The sequence below is a fragment of the Meleagris gallopavo genome, chromosome 1 (assembly GCF_000146605.3).
Source record: "Meleagris gallopavo isolate NT-WF06-2002-E0010 breed Aviagen turkey brand Nicholas breeding stock chromosome 1, Turkey_5.1, whole genome shotgun sequence".
Lineage (NCBI taxonomy): Eukaryota > Metazoa > Chordata > Aves > Galliformes > Phasianidae > Meleagris > Meleagris gallopavo.
In genome coordinates this window covers 32,992,751-33,016,896 of record NC_015011.2, presented here as the reverse complement: position 1 = coordinate 33,016,896, position 24,146 = coordinate 32,992,751, and the positions used below count along the sequence as shown (strand labels likewise).

At 38.2% G+C, this 24,146-nt stretch overlaps 1 protein-coding gene across 3 annotated transcripts in view; it reads right to left on the bottom strand.

Annotated features, from left to right (window-relative positions):
* SRGAP1 (SLIT-ROBO Rho GTPase activating protein 1) overlaps positions 1–24,146 on the bottom strand; it is a 77,002-nt gene that overhangs the window by 42,873 nt on the left and 9,983 nt on the right. For all 3 annotated transcript variants that reach the window (XM_031553502.1, XM_031553497.1, XM_031553498.1), the window contains exons 4-6: positions 16,903–16,965; positions 8,410–8,592; positions 7,944–8,072 (exon numbers count right to left, since the gene is read on the bottom strand). In XM_031553502.1, coding sequence (XP_031409362.1) covers positions 7,944–8,072; positions 8,410–8,592; positions 16,903–16,965 — 375 coding nt within the window. The remainder of the gene's footprint in view (positions 1–7,943; positions 8,073–8,409; positions 8,593–16,902; positions 16,966–24,146) is intronic.

Below are 24,146 nucleotides of genomic sequence, written 5' to 3'. Positions count from 1 at the left end.
CATCTGTTGGTACACAGTCAGCAGCAGACAAAAATATCCAATATTTCCCATCTCATAGAGCGTTTGCAGGAAATCATTGCAGTTTTAGGAGAGATTTGTCCCAGTCAGAGGACAATGCCTCCCTGGGGCAGACAGACAGCACATGGCCTCCACTCCCCTCTTCTTTCCCAGGTGATGCCCCACAGCTTAAAATCATCCTTCCCTGCAAGATGCATTTGGATAAAGAAGCAATTTGAATTCAGTCCACTGTTTATATGCAGCCCCCCTTCCCAGCTATTACAAACTCCTAGGACTCATTGAATCCTTTCCCTTTTCCTTTTACAAAATGAGCAAACCACTCACGCCTCGCCTCATGTACATTCATTATGAGTGATTAAACTGCTCTGAAATCTGTCAAGGCTGTTGTACTCAATATGAATGCCAAAACTTCCAGACAAACTTCTGGGCTTAGCAAGTATTCTGGGTAGTTACTGCCAATGGGACAGTGTTCTACCCATAAACTAGCTCTTGAACTATTTACAGAAAAAAAAGAAGATGTCATGTTCAATCAAACGCACACAGCTTATCCTCTTTCTTTTGCACTTATACAACAGAAGAGCCACTCAGCTTTCATACTAAAAGCCATCTATATTTCAAAGACATCCATTCTATAAAATACTGTTTCTAAAAGGAAAAAAATCTCCTGGTGTTTTTCTCTTGTTCTGTGTCAACTCAGATCTCATATTTAATTCACTACCTTGGATGAAAAAGACAGACTAAAAGTGATGATAAGAAAGTGGATGAGGGCAGCTGTTTTATTTCATGTGCATTAGTTTCAGAGACACCTCATGGAAGATTTAACTGAGAGGAAATAAGGGCAATGCTAGCTTTAGCATGGCCAACTACCCATGTGTTATAAAACTACAGGCATCTCAAGCCTGAATTTTGGAAGATTAACAGAAAGTTCACTGATTTACAATTATAGATGTGTGGGTTTCTGATGCAGCTGTTTTACAAGTTGAAATATAAGGTTGCAGCCTTGCAGCTTCTCCGTTTAACCCTTAATCTACTCAGTAACTATCGCCTGCTCATGAATGAAAGCCACAGTTATTTTTGAAAGCAATGACAGCTGTACAGGGTAACAAATACAGCTTCTCAGCCAAGAACACGGATTCTTCAAGTGAAGCAGAACAATCTTGCAGACTAAGGCGTTTTCCTGCAAGACTAATACCAGTGGAACAAACAGCAACAAAATCTAGAACCTGAACTAATGCCTTATCACCAATGGCTCTTTGAATCAAACTTAAAATGCTTGGATTTGGATTTTGACTTCAAAAAATTAAGTAAAAGTTGAATTTATCTGAGTAGTATTACATTTTTAAAAGCAAAATGAACCCCCGTAAAACATCCCAAGTCTTACTTCTGCCAGAAGGTAGTTCATTTTCTCTAAATTAGGAAGACAAAGATATTCTTAACCTGAGAACAGGTCTGTAACAGTATCAACTCACAACTATTCAGAGAGGAGAGCACTCTCTTAACCTGCTAGTACTAGTGATGGTTTAGAAATAGAGGAGGCTACAACGGAGAAAGAGCTTGATACATATGCTCGTTATTGAGAATAATGACGTGAGGTACTGCTACTAAACCGTTATCCCCACAGCACTGGAAAAAAAAAGCCAACAACAAAACCCCAGTCCTTCAGGTGCTGCAGAAAAGTATGCATGCATGCATATATATGCAAATATACACACATTCATGCATTAATACATGATTTTCAGGAAAAAAACACAGATCCAAAAGACTTTTAAAGCTCAAAGAAGCAACCACACTGTTAATCAAAAGATCAGCACAGCAAGCTGACAGCCTGGATGGCTAATAAGACCTGCTATCAATCTACAGCCTAGAGAGAGATGGTGTCTGTTGATGCAGTAAGAAATGAAGATGAGAAATGAGAGAATGAAGTCACAGACTATGAATTTTATTGCATTTCAGGACTCATAAAGACTTTTGGTGAGGCAAAGTTGGGGGAGATGAGTGATGTAATTGGGGTATGTGTGAAAAATTAATTTTGTTATTTGCATTTTATACTTATTTGGAATTAAATCTGAAGCAGTCTCAAGAGCATTTACCGTCTTTACTGCACCCAAGAGTATATTTAGGCTTGAACAAAACAGACTGCAGTGCTTAGCACAGAGCTGCAACCAAATATCCAAGATGATCTTCATTTCAGTAACAGTAATAAAATACTAATGCCATGGGTAGAGAAATTAAAAAGAACGTGTCCAGCAGGTCGAGGGAGGTGATCCTCCCCCTCTATTCTGCCCTGGTAAGGCCTCATCTGGAGTACTGTGTCCAGTTCTGGGCTCCCCAGTACAAAAAAAGACAGGGATCTCTTGGAAAGAGTCCAGCGGAGGGCCACAAAGATGGTGAAGGGCCTGGAGCATCTCCCCTATGAAGAAAGGCTAAGTGAACTGGGTCTGTTTAGCCTTGAGAAAAGACGACTGAGAGGGGACCTGATCCAGGTTTATAAATATCTGAGATGTGGCGGCCATAGTGGTGAGGCCAGTCTCTTTTCAGTGGTACGTGGAGACAGGACGAGGGGAAACGGACATAAGCTGCAGCATAGGAAGTTTTGCACGAATGTGCGTAAGAACTTCTTCACGGTGAGGGTGACGGAGCACTGGAACAGGCTGCCCAGGGAGGTTGTGGAGTCTCCTTCTCTGGAGATATTCAAGTCTCGCCTGGACGCCTACCTGTGCGACCTGGTGTAGGGAACCTGCTTTGGCAGGGAGCTTGGTCTCGATGATCTCTAGAGGTCCCTTCCAACCCCTACAATTCTGTGATTCTGTGAAATTCATAAAAATGTCTTAACCTCTGAGTAAGTCACATTGTAATCATTTGTCTTACATAGACATCAACACTCAAATCAAAGAGATCTGACTGCACATCTCACATTTATGAGAATTTTTAATACAGACTGAGCTGCACAAACTCTAGCCTAGTTTTAAAATTGCTTCCATCGATGATTAACAAAGAATCTTTACCCAATAAAGTCTGTGACAGAGAAATATTCTCTAGCTTCCGAACCATCCAAGGCATGCAGACTGCAATTAAAGATTTGGAATTTCCCTTCTAAAGAAGATCAAAACATAAACATTGTATTTATTCTAGAAGTAGAATTACAGTCAAATTAATTTTGACCACTGTTTCCTTGTGCTCACCTTCAGATCACACAAGTGCATGGTCAGCCTGGAAAAGAAGGTCCCTACCCTCCTCTTATACCCAGATAAAGCTAATAAATGCAATTACATGGACATCTTTAAATAAATGAATAATAATTTCTGACATGTGGACATATGTTGGCACCAACAGTCAGTTTGGTGTGTACACTATTGCTCATCAAAAATCAAGAATTTAAAAAAAATTCGATGTGTTAAATAAAGCTTATTTAATTGGGGTAAAAAGCACTCTGCTGTTTTCTGCATGATTCACATAAAGAGTAAAATTAATCCTATTCCTCACTTGAACTAGAACCTACTAGATATCCAACAGAGAAGAAATATTGAACAGAAAAAACAAATTCCACTAAAACTATATGGACAGGACAGAAATGTATTATGCACATCAAATCCTTCTCATCCCTCCACTTCTTTGCAAATGATGGTCACAACCCTCAGCTTACTAACTGCATTAGAACATCCAGCTAAGATTCCAGCAATATTTTTATTTTTTGTATATCACAAGAGCTTAAGATGAACACATTTTAAACCAGAAGCCCTGAGTTTCGTTAATGAAATGAATGAGTTGAACAGTTCACATCGAGCTCAGCCATGGAGCTGCAATTTAGGATTTTCCATACGAGCCTCACAAATCAAGCTACAGCAGAACCCCAGTGAAAGAAAACTAAAGAAGAAATAAATCCCACAATCCTCCCCAGTCTTGCTGCAAACAGTTTATCAAATACTTCATTGAGTTTCTCCATATCTTTATCTAATTTTCATCAGATGTATTTATCAGTAAAGTTGGAAAGCATTCAATATCATTTACGGGCAATGCCAACAGCTCAGAGAGATCTGTATCCTTTCCATGTTAGCAAGAATTCAGACACTGAGGATATGTAATCCCCTCCTACACAGACAAAGTTCATGGAAGCACAGAAAAGAAGAAAGGCAGATAGACAAAGTAGAAAAGGTAAAAAAAAAATAACCACCACTGCTCTGAAAACTCAGAACTGTTCAATTACACTAATAGATTTACAGAACGAGATAGTTTGGACTGTTGCAACATATGGCGAGTGGGAAGCATGTCTCACATTCCAATGATATAACACAAAAACCTTGCCAAGACTCTTTCATTTACAGAAAGTGTTTCCTTTGTGAAGTAGTAAACATTCTGTCTAGATACCACTGCTTTCACAGAATATTCTGATGAAACACAAATGCCTGCAAGACACTTCATTTAAACAAGATCACAATCAGATTAAGTTGGCTCAGAATGAAATTCTAGTTACAGGTTTATTAGCCAAGTGTTACAAAACAGTAATGAAAAGGGCAGTGTGGGCTTACAGCCCAGAAAGCCAACTGTATCCTGGGCTGCAAAAAGCAGCATGACCAGCAGGTCAAGGGAACTGACTGTCCTTCTCTACTCTGCTCTTGTAAGAATCCATCTGGAGCCTCCAGCACAAGAGAGACATGGTCCTGTTAGAGCATGTCCTGAAGAAGGCCACATAAATGCCCAGAGCATTGGAGTACTTCTCCTACAAAGAAAAGCTGAGAGCCTAAACAAGAAAAGACTCCACAGAGACCTTATTACATCCTTTCAGTACTTAAAGGGGCCTAAAAGAAAGATGAAGAGAGAATTTACTTATGTGTGCAGTGACAGGACAAGGCGTAGTGGCTTTAAATGGAAAGATGGTAGATTGAGATTAGATATAAGAAAGAAATTCTTCACTAGAAGGATGGTGAAGCACTGGAGCTGGCTGCCCAGAGATGCTGTGGATGTCTCATCCCTGGAAGTGTTGAAGGCCAGCTTGGACAGGACTTTGAGCACCCTGACCTACTGAAAGATGTCTCTAACCATGGTAGGGGATTGAACTAGATGACCTTTAAGAGTATTTTACAATCCAGATCACTTCATGATTCTATGAAGAGTTTTCCTTCCTTCCAGCAACCAGGAAACAGCAATAAAGTTCACAGTTATCAGACATGCTGTAACTAGAAGCTAAAAATCCATCATCCTCTAAGCAATTATCAGGAAAATTATCCATTATGTAAGGATAACTTCTCATTTGGGTGGCACCGTAGTAGGTATGCCATCTGCCCTTAGTTTTCTGCCTTCATTAACTATTTGTTGGCATCTTGTTAAATATTTTCATTGCCTGGGCAGGACAGGTGGGTTGAGCAAGATGTACAGATGTATGGCTGTAGATTATAGAAAGACATGTGGCAAAATAAAATAGAAGAAATCAGAGGAGGCAAAACATGCAACTGTGAACAGGAAAAAAGAAAAATGCTCAAAACACAAAAAAAGATCATCATCAGTTCCTATCGGAAAGAAGAAAAAAAAAGTGCTGTGTCTTGAACTTTTTCTTTGATAGGGGGAGGTTGGTGACCCTGCATGTGGCAGGGGGGTTGGAGCTTCATGATCGTTGAGGTCCCTTCCAACCCTGGCCATTCTGTGATTCTCTGAATTCACAGGCCACCACTCAATGGACTTCCATTTTGACTCTGGCTTGTAGCGGCAACATCACATCCTGTTACTGGTAATGATGCAGTTAATGAAGCTGTCACCTTCAGCCTCATAGTGGTTCAACAGGTCCTGACAAACTCGCATACAGTATTCTTTCGGTTCGTGTGTGAGCATTCTTGTGTCCCACACAGCATAAACTCCGTGATAATGCAACGTTGTCACCATTGCTTCCAATGAGTTGAAGCTGATATTCAGCTCCATACATGGTTCCCTGATTGCAATTCGCTGATTCCTGTGGATGAACTGATTGAGATGTTCTTCATTTCATGGTGTGACAGCTGCGCGTGGCCATCTAGAACATGGCTAGTCTTTCACACGACTGTTGCCATTGTTGAAACACACTACCTACCACCTCACTGTGCTTGCATCAGTGTTGTTTGGTCTCCATAACTGTTCAACAAGCATTGATGAATGTCAATGGGTGTCATTTTTTCCACATGGAGAAATTCAGTGACACACCTCTGTTTCATAAGTACTTCCATGTCAGATGTCATTTTGTCAGACTGCCCCTCTGCTGCCATCTGTCACATGGCAACAAAATATTATAGAATACTGGCAGGAAGGTCCAACTTACTAGTGCCGTATCACCAACATCTGCCTCTGACATTGTGGGCAACATACTAAAATAGGACGCACTACTTTTGGAGCAGCCCTCATGTTACTGAAGAAAGTAAATGAAAAAGAAAATTGACTCTCAGTATTTAAAAACCACAGAGCTGTACATATATACACATGTTCATCTACAAAAATCTAAATATATGTATAAATATTTTAAAAATATATGAAACAATAGAATCACACAATCATTAAAGTTGGAAATAACCTCCAAGATCACCTAGTCCAACCATCCACGTACCACCAATGTTGCCCACTAAACCACATTCCTTAGTACCATATCTACACATTTCTTGAACACATTCAAGGATGGAGACTCAATCACCTCAGGCAACCCATTCCAGTGCCTAACAACTCTTCTGGAGAAGAAATTTTTCCTGAAATCCAACCTGAACCTCCCCTGGTACAACTTAAGGCCATTCCCTTCTGTCTTATCATTGTTATCCATGAGAAGAGGCCAACTCCCATCTCGCCATAAACTTCCTTCAGGTAGTTGTAGAGGGAAATAAGGTCTCCTCTGAGCCTCCTCTTCTCAGGATAAACAATCCCAGTTCCTCAGCTGATCCTCTTAAGACCTGTGCTCCAGTCCTCTCATAAATACAATAAAATGCAAACAACTATTTTAATCCATTCATCTCAAGAAGGTATCTTTCCCTTTCTCTATAAAAGCTTTGCTAATCCAGACAGTAGAAATAAAACATTTCTTGTCAAATGCTAAATTAATTTATACTGTACAACAAACCAGAACCTAGCTGGCTTATCATTGCATTGAACCTCCCACCAGAAATGACAGTGGGTGAATACTATTTACTCTTACAAGTAACAAATGTCATTGTTACAGGAGAAAGCACATTCAAGTATCAGTGGTAAAGCCATTGACTCATTTAACACTATGCTGCTTCCTGAGGTTGTATGTGCTGTAGCCTAATTTTCTTTAAAAAAATATATGATTAGTTTACAAAGAGGGTGAGACACGACAGAGCGCGAGTTCTGCCCTCTGTGTCATCTGAAATGTCACTAATACATGTTCTGCAGACAACAAGCTGGCATAGATCAGCATCATCGTATAACCTCATATTCCTAGGATGTTCTCATGGCCTACTGAAAATCAGTAACAAGTTCTGTTGAAAATATAGAGAACTGATTCTGCACGTTCTGCAAAATATATGAAAAAAAATAGCGTGTATTCAATTCAATGACTAAGTGAATGAATCTAAATGATTTTGAAGACACAAAAGAAGTTACTTCTTATTGAGTTGAATATTATTATTACATGCCCACTTAAGAAGTTTCTCTCCTAAGAAATGCTTATACTCCAGAAATACCTCTGTAGTACAAAATGGAATATTCAGCTTTTTTTGTGTGTTATTCCTGTCATATTTGTTCTTGCCACATAGGAAAGAAACATAATGTTCTAACTTTAGAGGAAGGTTCAGCATCTTATTGGTTCTTTATTTCGTGAAATATAAGGTTAACAGGAAAATCTGAAAATTATACCATACAATATTATAAATGATGAATATATTGTAGGCAATCCATAAGATCTATTCCCTTTGAAAATAAAAATAAAGGATATTAAAAACAAATATGCAAATACTTACATCAATTAAATCTGAAAGGTCATGAATATAATACTTGAAAACAGAAGCATTGGTTGCTTCAAGGGTGAGCAGATATTCGTTACGGGCCTTAATAGATTTCAGCTTGTTTTCAGAATATTTTGCTTGACGCTAGAAAAGAGATTGTACATTAACGTCTTTGAATGACTTAATTGTTGGTATCTAGCAAAAGCAGCAATGACTCAAGAGCACATTCTTATTAACAAAAATGAACCTTAACTGTCAGACTATTATATGTATAAAGAATGTAATATATAGTAAGAATTGTACTGGGAATAAAGTATTCCTCCCTCTGAACTGCAATTAAATTGTCTATAACCCACTTCTAGTTCATTTTGTGTACCTTGTTTAATTTTATTTCCCAGCTGGTTTCCCTAATGTCATGCTAAAGAACATCGGAAATGCATTGAATTGATTTCAAATGAAGCAAAATAAAAGGACTATTTACTTTTTCCTTCATTTTCTCAATCTTTTTCACAGAGCTCCGTCTTTGGTGCCTGTCTTCTAGTCGTATATGAAAAACAGGGTCTCCTGACCTCCCAATCTGTTTCTCTTCTTGCTTCTCTGCTTCCTTCAGTTTGCTTTCTGCACTGATGCTCTCTGCATGATACATGTGGTATGTTTTCATGACCTGCAAAAGACAGAATGAAAAGGGAGTTAGGAGAAAGTAAAAACATACATATAGAAAAATGACGGGGCCATCAAGTAAAATGTTCTCCTACAAAGATGGAGCTTGAGTAATTTTCTTGGTCAACAGAATTGCTACTATTCACTTTAAAGTAATAATAAGTATATATAAAACTCTAAATGTTTGGAGTGCTTCAATAGGCACAGTGAATAAAGATGATGGAGAACTAGTCATCATCTGAGTGTCTGAGATCGTCTTGTGTTCTGCTGTGCTTCTGTTGAGAAAGGCGCTGTATCTCAGAAATATTTTGGCAGGTGATTAAGCAGAAAGCTATCGAATATTTCAGTCAGTAGTTGTATAAAATATTTCCTAGAATTTTTTTCTCATTTTTCTGTCAGGAAAGAACCAAATCCTTGTTACTATACTTCAGGACTTTTATCTTTGTAAAAAATCAGAAATGATGAGTAATAAAACTAAATATCAGTGCCAAATCTATCTCACCTGCTCAGTACTTAGTTAATGACGGCCCAGCTGGGGACATCAAATGTTTGAGACTGGGAGGGTCCATCTAGCTCTGAGGACAGGGCATGGAATCAGAAACAATAGGAAGCTTCAGCCTGGGGATACATCCCTAATCAGATGGATTGCTGTTGAAGGCCTGGAAAGAAACTGTGTTCAACCATGCAGCCAGTGGATTAGGCATAACATAGAACTGGCCAGCTCTCCAGACGTGATCTGGAGAAAGAGCAGTTTGATAGATAAGCCTTGAAGATAGTCCCTCCATAGCCCCAAGTTAATAACAGCATCCCTCTCACACGCACAATTGCTCTGTAGCTGAGAAAGCTTAGGCTGCCAGACTACAAATACACACAAGATACAAGTTAGGAACAAGGCGGGAAGGCATCTCCGGGAGGACAATGGCTTATTCTCTTCCTCACAGGATGCTGGAGCTCTCTCTCCAGCAGATGTCACTTTTGGGATCAGGCCACGCAAACACTTGCATCTCCTGCAAAGGATGCAGCCATGGAGGAGTAAAAGGGGCTGTTCCACCTTCAACAGGGTTTTGTATGGCTGCTGAAGAGATAGATTAGTTTGGGGAACTGTCTTGAAAATGAGACAAGTAACTTTTCTAACTGAGAAGTTAGGGCAGCCCATCCACAGACTGGCAACACTAAAGCTAGAGGGTGTAAATCAGCTATTATCAACCTTCAAGCCATCCTGCATGTGGCTTAGCATGAATCAACACAAACCAGTTGAACTCCACATCAGATGAGTGGTGAAGAGATGCATAATTGAAGTCCTATGCAACAGGACTTTACAGATATTCACACCTCTCTGCCAAAAGGCTGCACAAAGAGAAAAGCTGGTGACCACAGTCTAAATGGATGGGGCACAACCGTGAAGACTAAACAAGCAGGGCTGGGAAGAGGATGCAAGCCTGCAGAGCTGAGATTTGCCCTGTTTTCAGGTTAACTACATACCATGCTTGGCTTCCTATATCTGCACTGTTTTCAAAGGCTTTTTAAATGTTGCTGATAATCCATCTCCAGGGACTTTAACTCATATAGACATAAGGAAATAATTACTGAGAAGGAATGCACTTCTTAAAGAAATTATGTATGAAATAAATAATAAAAGGCACAGAAAGTGATATGGCCCTATTAAAAACAATAGGGAAAACCAATCAAGTAAAATGATTTCACCTTTCCATTTTGGTCTTTGTATTCAATTTTTAAGTGTTATTTACAGAATTCTACACGTATTTCTTTTTTTTTTATTATTTTTTTGTTCAGTGTCAGCTCCAGGAACTTTTCAGTTGGTGGGAGATGAAAGTAATTTATTTGTCTTACCATCTAGAAAAGTTATTCTGTTTTATACTCCTTTTTTTTGTTTTGTTTTTTGTTTTCTTGCCAGCAAAGAGAAAACAATAATAATATCTCTGAGTTTCCTAACAGCACATCTCAAAGCACTTGACTTTAGAACAAATCCTTGCTCTGTCACTTCTTGATAAAGGCAACAGTGAATGCTGAAGTTTCTGAAGTGGTTTTTTTGAGTGCTACATAGCTCAGCACACTAGGCATAAGTGACTTTCTGCAGTGGCTATGAACTTTTCAGCCTGTCTCATTGTTGAGTGAAGGAGCATAAATACACCACTATCTGCTCTCACCAAGAAGTTTCAGAAGCCTCTGCACTGACTCCACTAACCTTGCATCATTGAAGATCACTTCTTCCACTCACTGCCTGCTTATAGCACAGACTACCAAACCCAGTATCCCCATACAGCCTGACTGAAAGCCAAGTTCTGTGTGAGAATCACAGCATCATTAAGGTTGGAAAAGACCACTAAGATCATCTAATCCAACCATCAATCCATCACCATCATTAGCTTTGAATTTGCATGCTATGTTACATATATATTAATCTTTCTCTTAACATTGCACTTCCTTTTCTCTCAGAAGTATTTAAAAGATTGTTAAATTCTGTAAAAGACAATAACAGGCTTGTCTAATTCTTGAAAACAGACTTACTGTAAGAATAGTACTGGGATCCATAGATCCCAGAGCTGTAAATATGTAACAGATCCATAGATCTGCTATTCAAATGACAAATCAACTAATGAAATAAGTGATACAGCTTTTTAAATGCCCACCAAACTGTTGAACTGATAGACTATCCTGTGGGAGTATCCATCACTGAACTGACTTTTATTAGTCTCCAAAGTGCTTATTGATCAGCTATCAGGCATACACTGAAAAGAGAACAAGGTTGTAATTTTGCAGATGCTGAATTGCCATCAAGACAGACAAACTGCACTTTCTGCTGAACTCAGCAAGCACTGTTAAATGTATGCTAGTCCCCTTCTAAAATCAAATGGTGAGTTCATCTCTGACTAATTTAGCAAGTCTGTTACTGCAGATGGAAAATGTAAAATACAGATTTCTGATAGATAACTGAGTTAGACTGCAAGTAGATAAAAAAAGATGATGTTATACAAACTATGTACCCTCCTACTTGTAGGTGACACACTGTATGCTTAGTGATATAAACTTTCATCATTTCTAAGAACTCGGAAAGGGCATCTGTATGGGAACTGCTGAATCATGGCCTGAACCTCTGATTGATCACCTGAGGTGAGCAATGCATCAGCCATGGGAGCACAGGTGAAGGCAATTCACCTGTGCTGCAGGAAGGGGTGGAGCCTGGCTCCAACTCTCCTAGACCCATTTAAGAGCTGACTGCCAGTGGGGAAGGATCTGTTCTGGAGATCAACTTCACTGGAGTTTCCTAAGCAAGCTCAGGATGTGGGTGAGTGTCTCTATCTTTTCTGCTTTGGTGTAACAGCAATGTAGCCAAGCTCTCTGCTATACTGTAACATCTGTAGATTCATTGATTGTACAGCAGCGCATAGCACTTAGATCAGGGAAAGGAACGTTAGAGTCAGCACTTAGAAAATCATTTTATTTAAACTCACAATAATTACTGGGACAAATGAAGCAACAGGACAGCAGTTTGTGCTTACTTTCGTGGGCTACAAGAGGAATGTTCCTATAGCAAGGCTGTGGCCTTCATTTTCTACATGAAAGCTTCTTTTCTAGAAAATTTCTTAACCTAAGCTACTGGCTGAATGTTTCTAAGTCAAAACACATTGTATTTATCATGAGTTGTCAGAGAAACATGCTTTATTTGTGTAATAAAATGGCATAATTAATAGCTTTTTCATAGTATTTCTCAGGAAATAAGCATTTAACAGAGCAGAAGTTCATCTCTGTTGGAATTACTGAGTCTGAATAGTTTCAAAATTGACTCCGGTAAGTACTGAATTCTATTAGAAAGTGCAGTTGCAAGGAATTCATCATATCAGATTAGAGAGTGCTTTCCCCAGGAAGTAAGTAAAATCTTATGCCAATTCCACTACATCATTGGCCTTTAGCAGTTTAGCAGGCTTAATATTTAAATGTTTTCAGCATTCTTATCACTTCCAAGACAGCCTCTGATGTGGCTGCAGGAACAATCACTGATTTATTACTATCAATGCAGAATTACCTATTTCATCAGCTCTCAGATGCCTGATGTACTACAATAAATTGAACGTAACTTTTTTACAAAGAATCCAGATTCCATGTTAATGAGTAAAGAAAAAAGAAAATCTGGCAGCAATGACTCTCAAAAACTAAACAGCCAAAATTTTAATGAGTGAGATAAAACAACGGAAAATGCAAGTGGGACTGCTGCCTTTGTCTTATTTAATATTAAATTGTTTCTTTTGGATTGTACCTTAGATATTTTCATTTTTCTGCAAGCCCTACATCTGTACTGCTGTATTTCTAAAAGTGCAATGCTGGGAAATGTAATTTGGAAAATCAAGTAGGAGACAGAAAGATATTTACAAGATATTGTAATTTTCAAGAGACATGGAAGAAGAGTTTGGGAAGCTTTCTCTACAGTAGTGATGATCAAGTGTAAAATGAGTGATTTATTTCCTCTTTCATTCAATGCGTAGTAAGATTTCTAAATCTCTCCGTTCACAAAATAGACCAACCCAAACCCTTACACTCTTCTGTTTGACTATTTTTTTTTTTCTGGAATTGCTAGGAAAAAAAATCATTCTTTGACCACCTAGAACTGGGCCCCGCTTTTCTCATTCCTGCTTGCTCCTTATGTAAAATATAGGACTAATAACATTGGCTGAAAAAGTAATAGAGAGAGGAATAAGAGATAAATGCAGTTGCTAGGATGTTGCAGACCTGAAAACACCGATTATCTGGCACAGCCAGAGAAAAGCCATGCATAATTAAAGTACTTGCCACTTACAATTTACTGAACTTGCAAAGATACAGACTGAAGCTTAGCTATTCAATTATTTTTAGCATAAAGTTTTGAGTAATAACATTAGGACCAGAGCATAAAATACTGAGAACTAAAAATGAAAGAGTCTTAAAACCTATTTTTACTAGTAATGCGAGTAAGAAAGAAAACATACTAATATTTAATGTAACATTCAAGTAAATCTTTTCTACAGAAGAGAGATGGAAATTAGAAAGGAAAGTTTGTCTTATAAAATTCTGATTACTCCAATAAAATCTACTTCACTCACGGGTTCTGAAAACACACTCTGAAGCCCTGGTTCATCATCTTCTGTTAATATTTTTTCATCAATTCTGTACATGATGCATAATTTTAATTAAGATGACACACAACACACTGAATACTCCAAGGGAACAAATACAAGAGCTATCACACCTCCTACTTTCAAGATAATTTCTAGTGATGCAAATGGGAAAAGAGGAATTACTAAAGTATAAGCATAGAAAAAGATCTCCTAATGGAGTGCACTTCTAAAGAATAGCTATTTAATGTTCTAAAATATCTGGGTTTTGGACCCAGGTGTCTATTTTGTTTTGGACATCTGACTGCAGTTCTGAGCTTTCCACACTCAGTAAGAAGCCAAATCACTCTAGTTTCTTGAAAGACAGAGATTGAAGTTTTCACTTATCTCTGAACAGAAAGAAGTTTTTTAATTGGAAATCACTGTGCGTTCTCAGTGGGAGGTGGTAAGTACTTTCAACTTCTCAGTGCTTTATTTTTTAATTCTCTTGGAACAGTTTATTCTTTGCAAAATCTATAGCAGGACTTACGGACTTAAAAAATTTGATCATTGATGCCGATGGACAGAACTCCCTTAACTGCAGCGGTATTCAGATATGACCCATAAAGATATTAATTATTATTAGGAACTTTGGAGGCATAAATGTAGTCTATAATTTCAGAGAAGGATCATGAAATCATCTTTTATATCTGGCATCTTCTATGATACAGGTGACTATCATACTTGATACAGTATTGTTGCCAGAATAAAATTTATTATTCTCATAATCAGTAGGTTGTGCTTGAATTCAACCATTAAAAATACCATCGACAAACTGATATTTGTCCCCTCACACAGCTGCTTTAGAGGCACTTAAACTTCAGTAAGGCTTTACATTTTAACAGTTATACTTCATGAAAGCACCATTCCTTTAAAAAAAACAAAACAAAACAAAAAACAAACAAAAAAAACCCCCAGAATATATTGCTACGGAGAGACTTCAATATTACTGTGCTTTTTACTGACTTGAAATTCTTTATTTCTTTTGGACGGAAAGATTTATGTCACAATGATAAGACTGATTTTGCTTTTTTTGCTAAGTCAAAAGAAAAGCAAAAAAGATGACTTCTCCCTTTGTAAATGACTGAGAAATATACTTCCCAGAGTTTAAAACTGTTGGTATTTGTTTAGGTAAGGTCACTATCACCTTATTCTCTAAACAGCAAGCGTTACACAGAATTAAAATCCTATGTATGAGGTTTCTATTTGTCTAGGTATCTTTCTAACTTTATGTACAGAAGAATATATTACACAGATAAGCTGATGATCACCCTAATGCTGCAAACAGTGGAACAGATGCTACTCAGCACTGTCCTGCTATGCTACTATGCAAAGCTTATATCTGGCTAAATATAGGCACCTACAGCTGATCAAGTCCTTTCCAATCAGTAAAAAGCTGGACACCAGAGCTAATAGTGTAGTAAATTTTATCTGAAGCACACACTTGCACCTGATTAGATGAAGGGTTCTGATCTCCACGTATTACATCTTACTGACTATAACTGGAAAACAGATGGCAAGCTAAGATATTTGCATCTACGCTGCAGTTGTGTAAAAATTAGGTGTAGTTCATTTCATACCAAAAAAAATAAATCAGTAATTCAAATGGCACATCTACTCTGTATTTTATCTATTTCAAAAAAACTACCTAGTTAGCAAAAATCTTAAAGCCTAAGAAAGGAGCTGGTGTTCACTGAAAGACATAACATGGAAATTAGTACCTGAATAAATTTTTGCAGCTCTCAGTGGGAAGACATAGCATGAACACGAGTGAGACTACTAAAACACAGTCCTGCAGATTTTCACTGGTAATTCAGCCAAGGATTTCAGAACATGCATCAGTGTTTCTCTATCCTGGGAGCACATGCACTAATCCCATGCCTTGCCAGGCACTGGAGTTATGTAACTGTTTAATTGGAACAAGTGTGTATCTTCAGGACTTAACTCACCATTGGAGTCCTGCCTGTGCAATGGCTCCTACAGTTGCTGATTCCCTACAGCTGTGTGAATTGTCTGAAGCTACCACTACTTTACAGAAGCTGATTCTAGCATTTTTAACAGACTATAAACAAGCCTGAGGAAACAAGGCTTTACAATATCACACCCTACAAAACCAATGGTTATTTTAAGAACAAAAAGCCGTAAAGAAAAACCCTCTAAAAAAATGAGGTTTTAGGTATATTTTAGGAATTTCCATCCTGAATCACAGTCTGAAAGAATCTAGGGCAGTGGTACAGGTCCACATTCATTTGGGTCATTTTTTTGCCACCTAAGTTGTTCAAATGCTTGTCAGCCGATCTACAAGTAGTGCACAATTTTTTGTAGGCCGAAAGAAAAGGAAATCAGAAGCACTCAAGTAACTTTTGACTGATCACTGCTTCAGGAGGGCTGGTCTCTGATGTTTTCCTAAACATCACTGAAATCTCAAATTGTTTCTTAATATAAACAACATGTTGTTTTGTTTTGTGTCTTTTTGCTTTTTTTTTTTTAATCTCTCAAATACCATGGATAGGGAAGGGAGCAATCTAGAGACTGTTATGTAATTATGTAAGGTACTGGAGCATAGAAGTTTCAGCTCTTTCAGGCTGAAGATAAAATACAGCCATACTACTTCCTTGACAAGCAGGAATCAACAGACTTTTGTAAGAGGTGGATATTACCATTTCTTCTTCACTGTATAACTATATTAAAAAAAAATAATAAATCCTTGTTTTGTTCTTTCTTAAAAAATGTTGTTGGTACCTACACCCAAAATATTTTGGGAAATGGCTTTCAGGCAGACAAGACTTCACCCTGTAGTAATGAGCTGTGTAGGTGAGTTTCAAAACTCTTCCTCAGATTTTCCACCACCAGCAGTTTGCCAAAAGGCAAAAACGGGAGAAGCCTTGAGTAGAAATGTCTCACTGATAACCAATGAAACTTAAACTGGCTTAGCGCAGTCTGGGAGGAGAACAGGCTGAAAATAAAAATTAATCCTGAAAGCATTAGCATATGTGTTCTAAACAAGTTAGTGGTCTTTCTGCGAGAGAGAATTCAGACTTTGTAAGAAGATAAAAATAAACAACTCCACTGGGGGTAACCTGCTAGATAAAAGGATACTTAGTACTTACAGAAGAAGTTCAATACAGAACTTGAATAAGATAAAGTAGGTAAGATACTGTACTTACTGTGTAAAGCTCGTTAAGAACTTTCATTAAGTCTTCATGAAGCTGGAATGCAATCTCTTTGCTCTGTAATTAAAAAAAAATCATTAGAAAAAAGAATGCAAAAACTGCAACATAAACGTATCTCTTAATGTTAGTATTCACTATTCATGCTAGTGAATGTAAGGGAGCTCACAGAGACATTATTCTGACAGAGTTACAGTGCACTAAAAATAAAGATTCAGGGAGACAGGGGTAGACAGACAACATCTATATAGAAAACTTCTAGAGGGAAACCCAGAAGTAATTTAAGAGATATTCTCATGAAGCATTAGGAGACTAGGTGCCAACAGAAAGGGTAAAGTTTGGGATTAATGTTATAAGCCTTTTTAATGGAACAGATTGTGTACTGTTTTACAATTGCTATGCTATATACATAAACTAAACCACATGGAATGTGATACTCTAGAGGGACGTCCCTCCCAGTTCTAGATCTAGAATAGCTTTTGTTTCTCAGCACATGCAATTATCTAAATATTTATGCAAGAAATAATTGTGGCTTCTCTTTGAAACAGATACTCAACTCCACAATATTTCACAGAGTGGGCTGCTGAAACAGCTTTGTTTAGCTTTCCTGGACTCTGCTTTTACTTTCATTCTGACCCAGAAAAAAGAAATGCTTGGCAGCAGTTATTAACAAAATCAAGTATGTCAAAATAAGAGTATTTAATTAGAGTCTCATTCAAATATATTCCTTTGTCAGTTGTGCACAGCAGTTCAATCAGATGCAACATTTGAAGGCATTTGTACCACAGCCTTTGGAAAACAACTACAGGACAGAACTACAGAGCTTGTTAAACAGCCTAGCTACATTTTTTCTGCACAGTGTATAATTGTAACACACATTCTTTTTTCCACACACCCCCTCTTCAGTGAATATATTGACATTAGCCCAACTTCTAAAAACTCCAACTTCGTAATAAATAATGACGTTAGCTACGAGAAGTACTTTGTATTTGGATAGAAGCCAAAGGAAAACCTTCTAGGGCAGCTAATCTCCAAAGCTGCTAACACATACTTGGCCATCATTAAAACACCTGCAAGAATAACAATTTCTGAATGACAACTTCCAGTGCAACACCCACATATGAAAAGGAGCCACAGCACACATCCCATCCACTATGTCTCCTAAAAGAACAACCAACACACACAGTAGCTGGAACAGAACACTTACCAGATTTTGCTCCTATCTGCGGTTGGACAAGATGACCTTAGAGGTCTTTTCCAACCTTGATGATTCTATGATTCCAATCCCACTGTCATACCCAACTCTGGGCAGCATGTTAAGGAATGTGCCTTACCACTTACAGATATTCATACCAACCCTTACACACAACATGATTTTTAACTGACAAGAAACTAGAAATACAATCATGGAATTGCAGAATCGTAGAATGATTTGTGCTAGAATGGACATTAAACACCAACCAGTTCCAATCCCCTTCCATGTACAGGGACGCCTCCCACTGGATCAGGTTGCCCAAAGCCCCATCCAAACTAGCCCTGAACACCCCCAAGGATGAGGCATCTCAAGGCTTCTCTGGGCAGCCTGCATCCGTCCCTCACCATCCTCACAGAGAAGAATTTTCTCCTAACATCTAAATCTACCTTCTTTCAGTTTAAAACCATTACCCCTTGTCCTATCACTATACCCCCCGATAAAGAATCCCTTCTCAGCTTTCCTGTAGGCTCTATTTAGGCACTAGAAGGCTGCAAGGATGTCTCCCCAGAGCCTTCTCTTCTGCAGGCTGAATAACCCTGACTCTCTCAGCCTGTCTTTGCAGGAGAAGTGCTCCAGCCCTTTGATTGTCCCCATGCCTCTCCTCTCGGCCCATTTCAACAAATCCACACCCTTCTTTTGACGGGGGGTCCAGAGCTGAACACAGTGCTTTAAGTGAGGCCTCACAAGGGCAGAGAAGAGAGGGACAATCACCTCTCTCAACATGCTGGCCATCCCTCTTTTGATGCAGCTTCACAGTAGACAAATATAATTGTAAGACTGTCAATACTTTTAAGATATTTGTAGTACAGAGATTTACATCAAAATTCATGATTGTGTTTGGACCTTGAGTATTGTTCTACCTTTATCTAACTGGAGGGATTTATGAATCTGGTCACCCCTCCCACCCTTCATGGGCAGGACGTGTCAGCAGCCCAGGAAACAATTGGCTTTCTGGGCTGCAAATGCACTTTGTTTAATTCTCATGTTGCGAATTAAAAAAATCTCGAGAGATTCTTCTATTCTCAACAGCATCAGCTGTAGTAACCAAGGTCCAGTAAGATAAATGCTCTGAAATTGAGTTATGCAGGTCTGCTGTGAAACTCCACCTATTATTTATACTTCTAAAAGTTTGTTATTTTTCAAGATGTATGTTTTTCTATTCCAGTAACTTTAAAAAAAAAGGCTTATTACTTAAATTTCTTTGCAAACCTCAGGTTATTTCCATCAAATATTAAGGACAAAAATTCATAACAGTGCCTAGACTGCATGTGGAGAGTTGTAAAGGATTGGAGAAAGACTGCAGATTCGCAAGCTGCTGTAGGGAAACACAGTCAAAGCTTTAACAAAAATTCTGAATCATATTTCATTGCTTTACATTGGCACCCTGCTTTCAAAAGTCAGCAGTGCAGCTCTGACACAGCTTACGCACCTCCTCAAAGATCCAAGAAATGGAGACCACCTGTTTTTTCTTGGAAAGCTGTTCCTATAGCACTGAATACAAGCAGCCTATTTTAAAAATTACTTTAGGAGAAAGAAGAACAAAACCTACAAGATGATAGACATTAAGACTGTTAGATGAAAACATATTCACAAGGGAAAAAAACAGTAGGGATGAACTCCAGCTCCAAGCAATTTATCCCTTCCAACTGTTGGTGAGCCGCTACCACTTCAAAGCTGCTGACAGCTCAAGCCCTAAATACAGCAAGGTTGATTCTAAGTATTCTTCATGATTTAACTGGGCAGTGCAAAAGGTTTTTTTTGAAAGTGAGACAGAAAAGCAGATTTTCTTTGGTGGGTTTTTTTTTTTTCAGACTCTTGTGTAAAAACAAAACAAAACAAAACAAAACCAAAAAAAAACAAACAAAACCAACCAAACAGAAAACCCAGTAAAAATCAGGGAGATACAGCAATGCCACATGATCATAAATGAGTCATCCTTCCATCAGTTCAACTGGGGACTCAACCTTCAGTACTGGTGTATATTATGTCAGTTTCTGTCTTTTTCTGATGAAAGATTTTGCTGGAATTGTCCAATAAAAATCAGGAAATTTGGTTAGCATTGGCAGCATAAAAAGGATTAATTTTCAAGAACCAACACATTTTACATTAACATTTATAATCAAGAAATACTGACTCAAGTGCAAGCAATATGGCTTTCAGTGTGTGATATGCAGATCGTTAGAGCACCAGATAAGAAGAGCATTTATTTTCAGTCGTTAATGGCTCTCCTATTTCTCCTTGATGCTGCCTATTCCCCACAGTAGTTCAGCATGCCTAGGAGCTTCTCCTCAGGGTAGCCAGACAGAACGTAATATGCAACATGCATTTTTCTGGAGTTAAGCTGATAGCTCTAATCAGGCCATTAAAACCTGAGGAACAATCACTGAGATGCTTCTTTATTCACTGTGTCCTAGGGAAATGTATAAATGTATTAGCATCTATTAACCAAAAGAACATAGACGGTAATAAAAATGTTAGAGTCCATACAAATTGCTGTTAAAAATATACTGGCAACCAATCTGGTTCAAAGCATGAAGAGACATTTTGAAGAAACTGCCACAGTGTGAAAGTTCTGGGTTTTTTTTGGTTTTTTTTTGTTTTGTTTTTGGTTTGTTTTTGGGTTTTTTTTGAGGGGGGGTGTTGTTGTTGTTGTTTTAAATATCTAAATTACTGGTAGGATAGATCATGCCTGTGCAACAGACACAAGTGAGTGTAATTAAACCAGCCTTTCAGCATATGCTCAATTTTCACCCTATTAGTGGTCCTTCTGATGTTCTCAAGATAAGTATTTATTGAATAACAACTGATATGCTTAGAATTTTAGTCCACATTAATACCCTTTCTCTGGAGACTGTAGGGAATTTCTGTCCATTCTTTCCATTGGGAACCCAATCTTCACTCATCTGTTTTTTTAGTGAAACTTTAGGCAGTGGAATTGTTCCTGGAACTCTATATTGTCTGTATTTAGCACACACAGTACTACTATCAGTTACATCATTTCGGGAAAATATTCTGTGACTATTCCTTTTAAATGAGTCTGCTGCTGGTCCCTGGGGGAAGTGATATGCAAACCCTTGTTTAAAAGAAGCTTCTGTAAGCTGCTGTGACACTGACACAGCTATTGTGTCACAGTAACGTTCTGTCCCAGATTTGCCAGTTTACAGCAACAAATAGCTTTGCTATCTTTTTAAACCTTTAAACGTTTAAGAAAGTGATGTGAAAAGTCTCTATGTACACCACAATTTTCATAACTTCCAAACAGATCTGGCAGGTAGTCATATTCCCTGCTAATAGTCAGATTACGGAACTAAAATATTTATTGTACTTGGCTTCTTCAGCATCTTTTACTGTAAACACTGGAAGATATGTTCATCTTGCCTTGTTATGGTTTCTGTCCAAAGAAAATACATTTTAATTATAAATAATATTTATAATTATAAATTATAAATATACAAATCTGCTTAAGGATTTTGTGGCTGTGTGTTTATACAGTTGATTATTAATGCTGGGGACCAGAATCGCTGCATGAAATGTTCTGCATAATACTTTTCCCTTCTGCTTGACATTTTTCCTTATTGCTTTATTCTTTAATTGTCCCCACGAGGCCATCTACCCCATCTGCCTGAAGAGATGTGCAAGCATGCAAGATCTGAACTCTGCTACTTTATGTTTGCAATTTTATGTGCAACAAGAAGGCAGAAATGAACTGCAATCTGCACTGCTTTCATATGCCAGTAACTGAAAAATAGAAGAGCTTAAGTGCTTCCCTGGTAGTAAGAAGCCGGAGATAATATCATCAGGTAGATGCCTTAGTATCTCCGAATTAGATCCTGTCTTTGTCCTGCACTTAGTAGATTTAAACAGAAACTGGTTCCCGACCTCTGTAAAACATAATGACAAATTGCTCCCAGGAGAACAAAAATAACAAGTGTCCAAACATTAAGTGGAAAGCCATGTATAATCAGGTGCAGGAAAACAATTTATTTTGGGCCCATCGGAATATGTACATTAGAACCTATAAGGGTCATTTCACCAGATCAGGTCAAATATTAAAAATGATGAGAATGAGAAGCAATAACGTACAGATAGGAAGAACAGAGAGTAAGCCAAGGGCAAGGCATAAAGTCCAAGGGGCAGAGACATCACCCATGACTACATTTCATGTAGAACAACAGTGGGTACTATACACATCTTTTTCATAAGGACTAGAGCAAGGGGTTGCTACACGTAACAGACATGAACAAAAAAGGGAACAAAACAATACTTCTAGGCACAGCCAGAAAATGAAGACAATATTGTTTGATATTTTCATTACATAATTTTAATGAGAAAAAGTGTTGGATGTCACGTTTCTCATTCTAAGTGCAAATAGATTTGCTACTGCAACCTCTGCCTGCCAGGTGAACATGTGCATTTTGTACCTAATCTCTCTCTGGTTTCCGGTGGATGTCAACTAGGCAGTCCTGAGATGCGAGGTACCTTATGTCACATAGCTCATTCCTATCAGACAGAAATTATGGTTGAAGCTGCCCATTTGAACTAAACCTAAGTGTAGACAGCTTATGTTCTTCATGAATAAAACAAGACAATTTGCTAATAGCTCCACTTCCCGTACTGGTCTTGTTTTTCTCTCTGTTCAACATGGTTCACCTCATTTCATACTTGCTTTCACTTTTACTCAGAACTGGAACTTCACTATCATTAGAGTTTTAATCAGTTCTGTACCTGGGAGCTAAAGGCAAATTAATCACCTCACTAGCACTCTGCAGCAAGCACTACAGCCCGAATTGTCTACACAAGCACTGAGAGGAAAAACCAATTTCTCCAACAAGTACTAATTCCTGACAGACTAAAGTCCTAAAAATAAGTGCTCAAAATTAATACTGGTGAACAATCATTGCCACACTGAAGATGCATGCTTGTAAAACTCATTTGCATCATGTCGAGGTGCTATGTGTCTTCCTGCCCACTATTTCCCTCAAATCACAGAGCCTTGCTCACATCCCTTCACACATCCCTTGGGGAGCTCACCCTGCCTGTGCTCCAAAATATCTAATTGCTTTTTGATGTAACAGTATCACTTTGTGTATTAACTAGAAAACCCTGCTGAAAGGTAGGATAGGGTTGGTTAGGAAATGGGCTCCACTAACGTGAGCCTCAGGATATGCATATCCAATTTCTTTTCTTTCCCCTGCAGAAGACTCATATTAGGAATAAAAATGAAAGAAAGCTCCTTGGTCTTCTCCAAGAAGCTATGCTACGATGAGAAAATCTGAAGTGTTATGTGTTCAACACATCTGGAGAGAAGGAAAGCAAAAGCAAGATTTCTAGCGCTAGAGACCCTCAACTATGGGCTAACCTAGTGATGCACATATAACAAAATAGATATTTCTGAGCAACGTAAGCAACTGAAAAGCCATTCATTCCAAACTCGTTACTGAAAAATTTCTACTGTTTCAAGCAAGTCTGAGACATCTCCACACAGATTGTACTGGAACATTTCCACATCGCTTTTCCATCATCTTTTCAACTTCCGCAATGTTCTCCCTTATTAGTAAACTTACTGGTTTGTGAATTACAGCTTTACAGAGACACAAGTTAACAAACCATTAGAGACTGAAGAACTAGAAATTTTGATCCTATTACTGCTACACGTTTTAATGCACACCAATAAAATTGAGTCATGTTTTTAGATCTTTTCCATCAACTACAACCTATTCATTCTCTAAATCATTCTTCCCACTCTGTTGTTATCTGTCTAGATTACAGTAGAGTAAATGTGAAAAGAGTCTCCCGTTTTGAATGTATTAACCTATTACCTGTTAACCTGTCTCAACTCTTTGAATGGGTAGATAATAGCAGAACAAGGGGAAATGGTTTTAAGTTGAAGGAAGGAAGATTAGGTTGGATGTCGGGGGAAAGTTCTTTACTATGAGAATGGTGAGGTGCTGGAACAGGCTGCCCAGAGAGGCTGTGGATGCCCCAT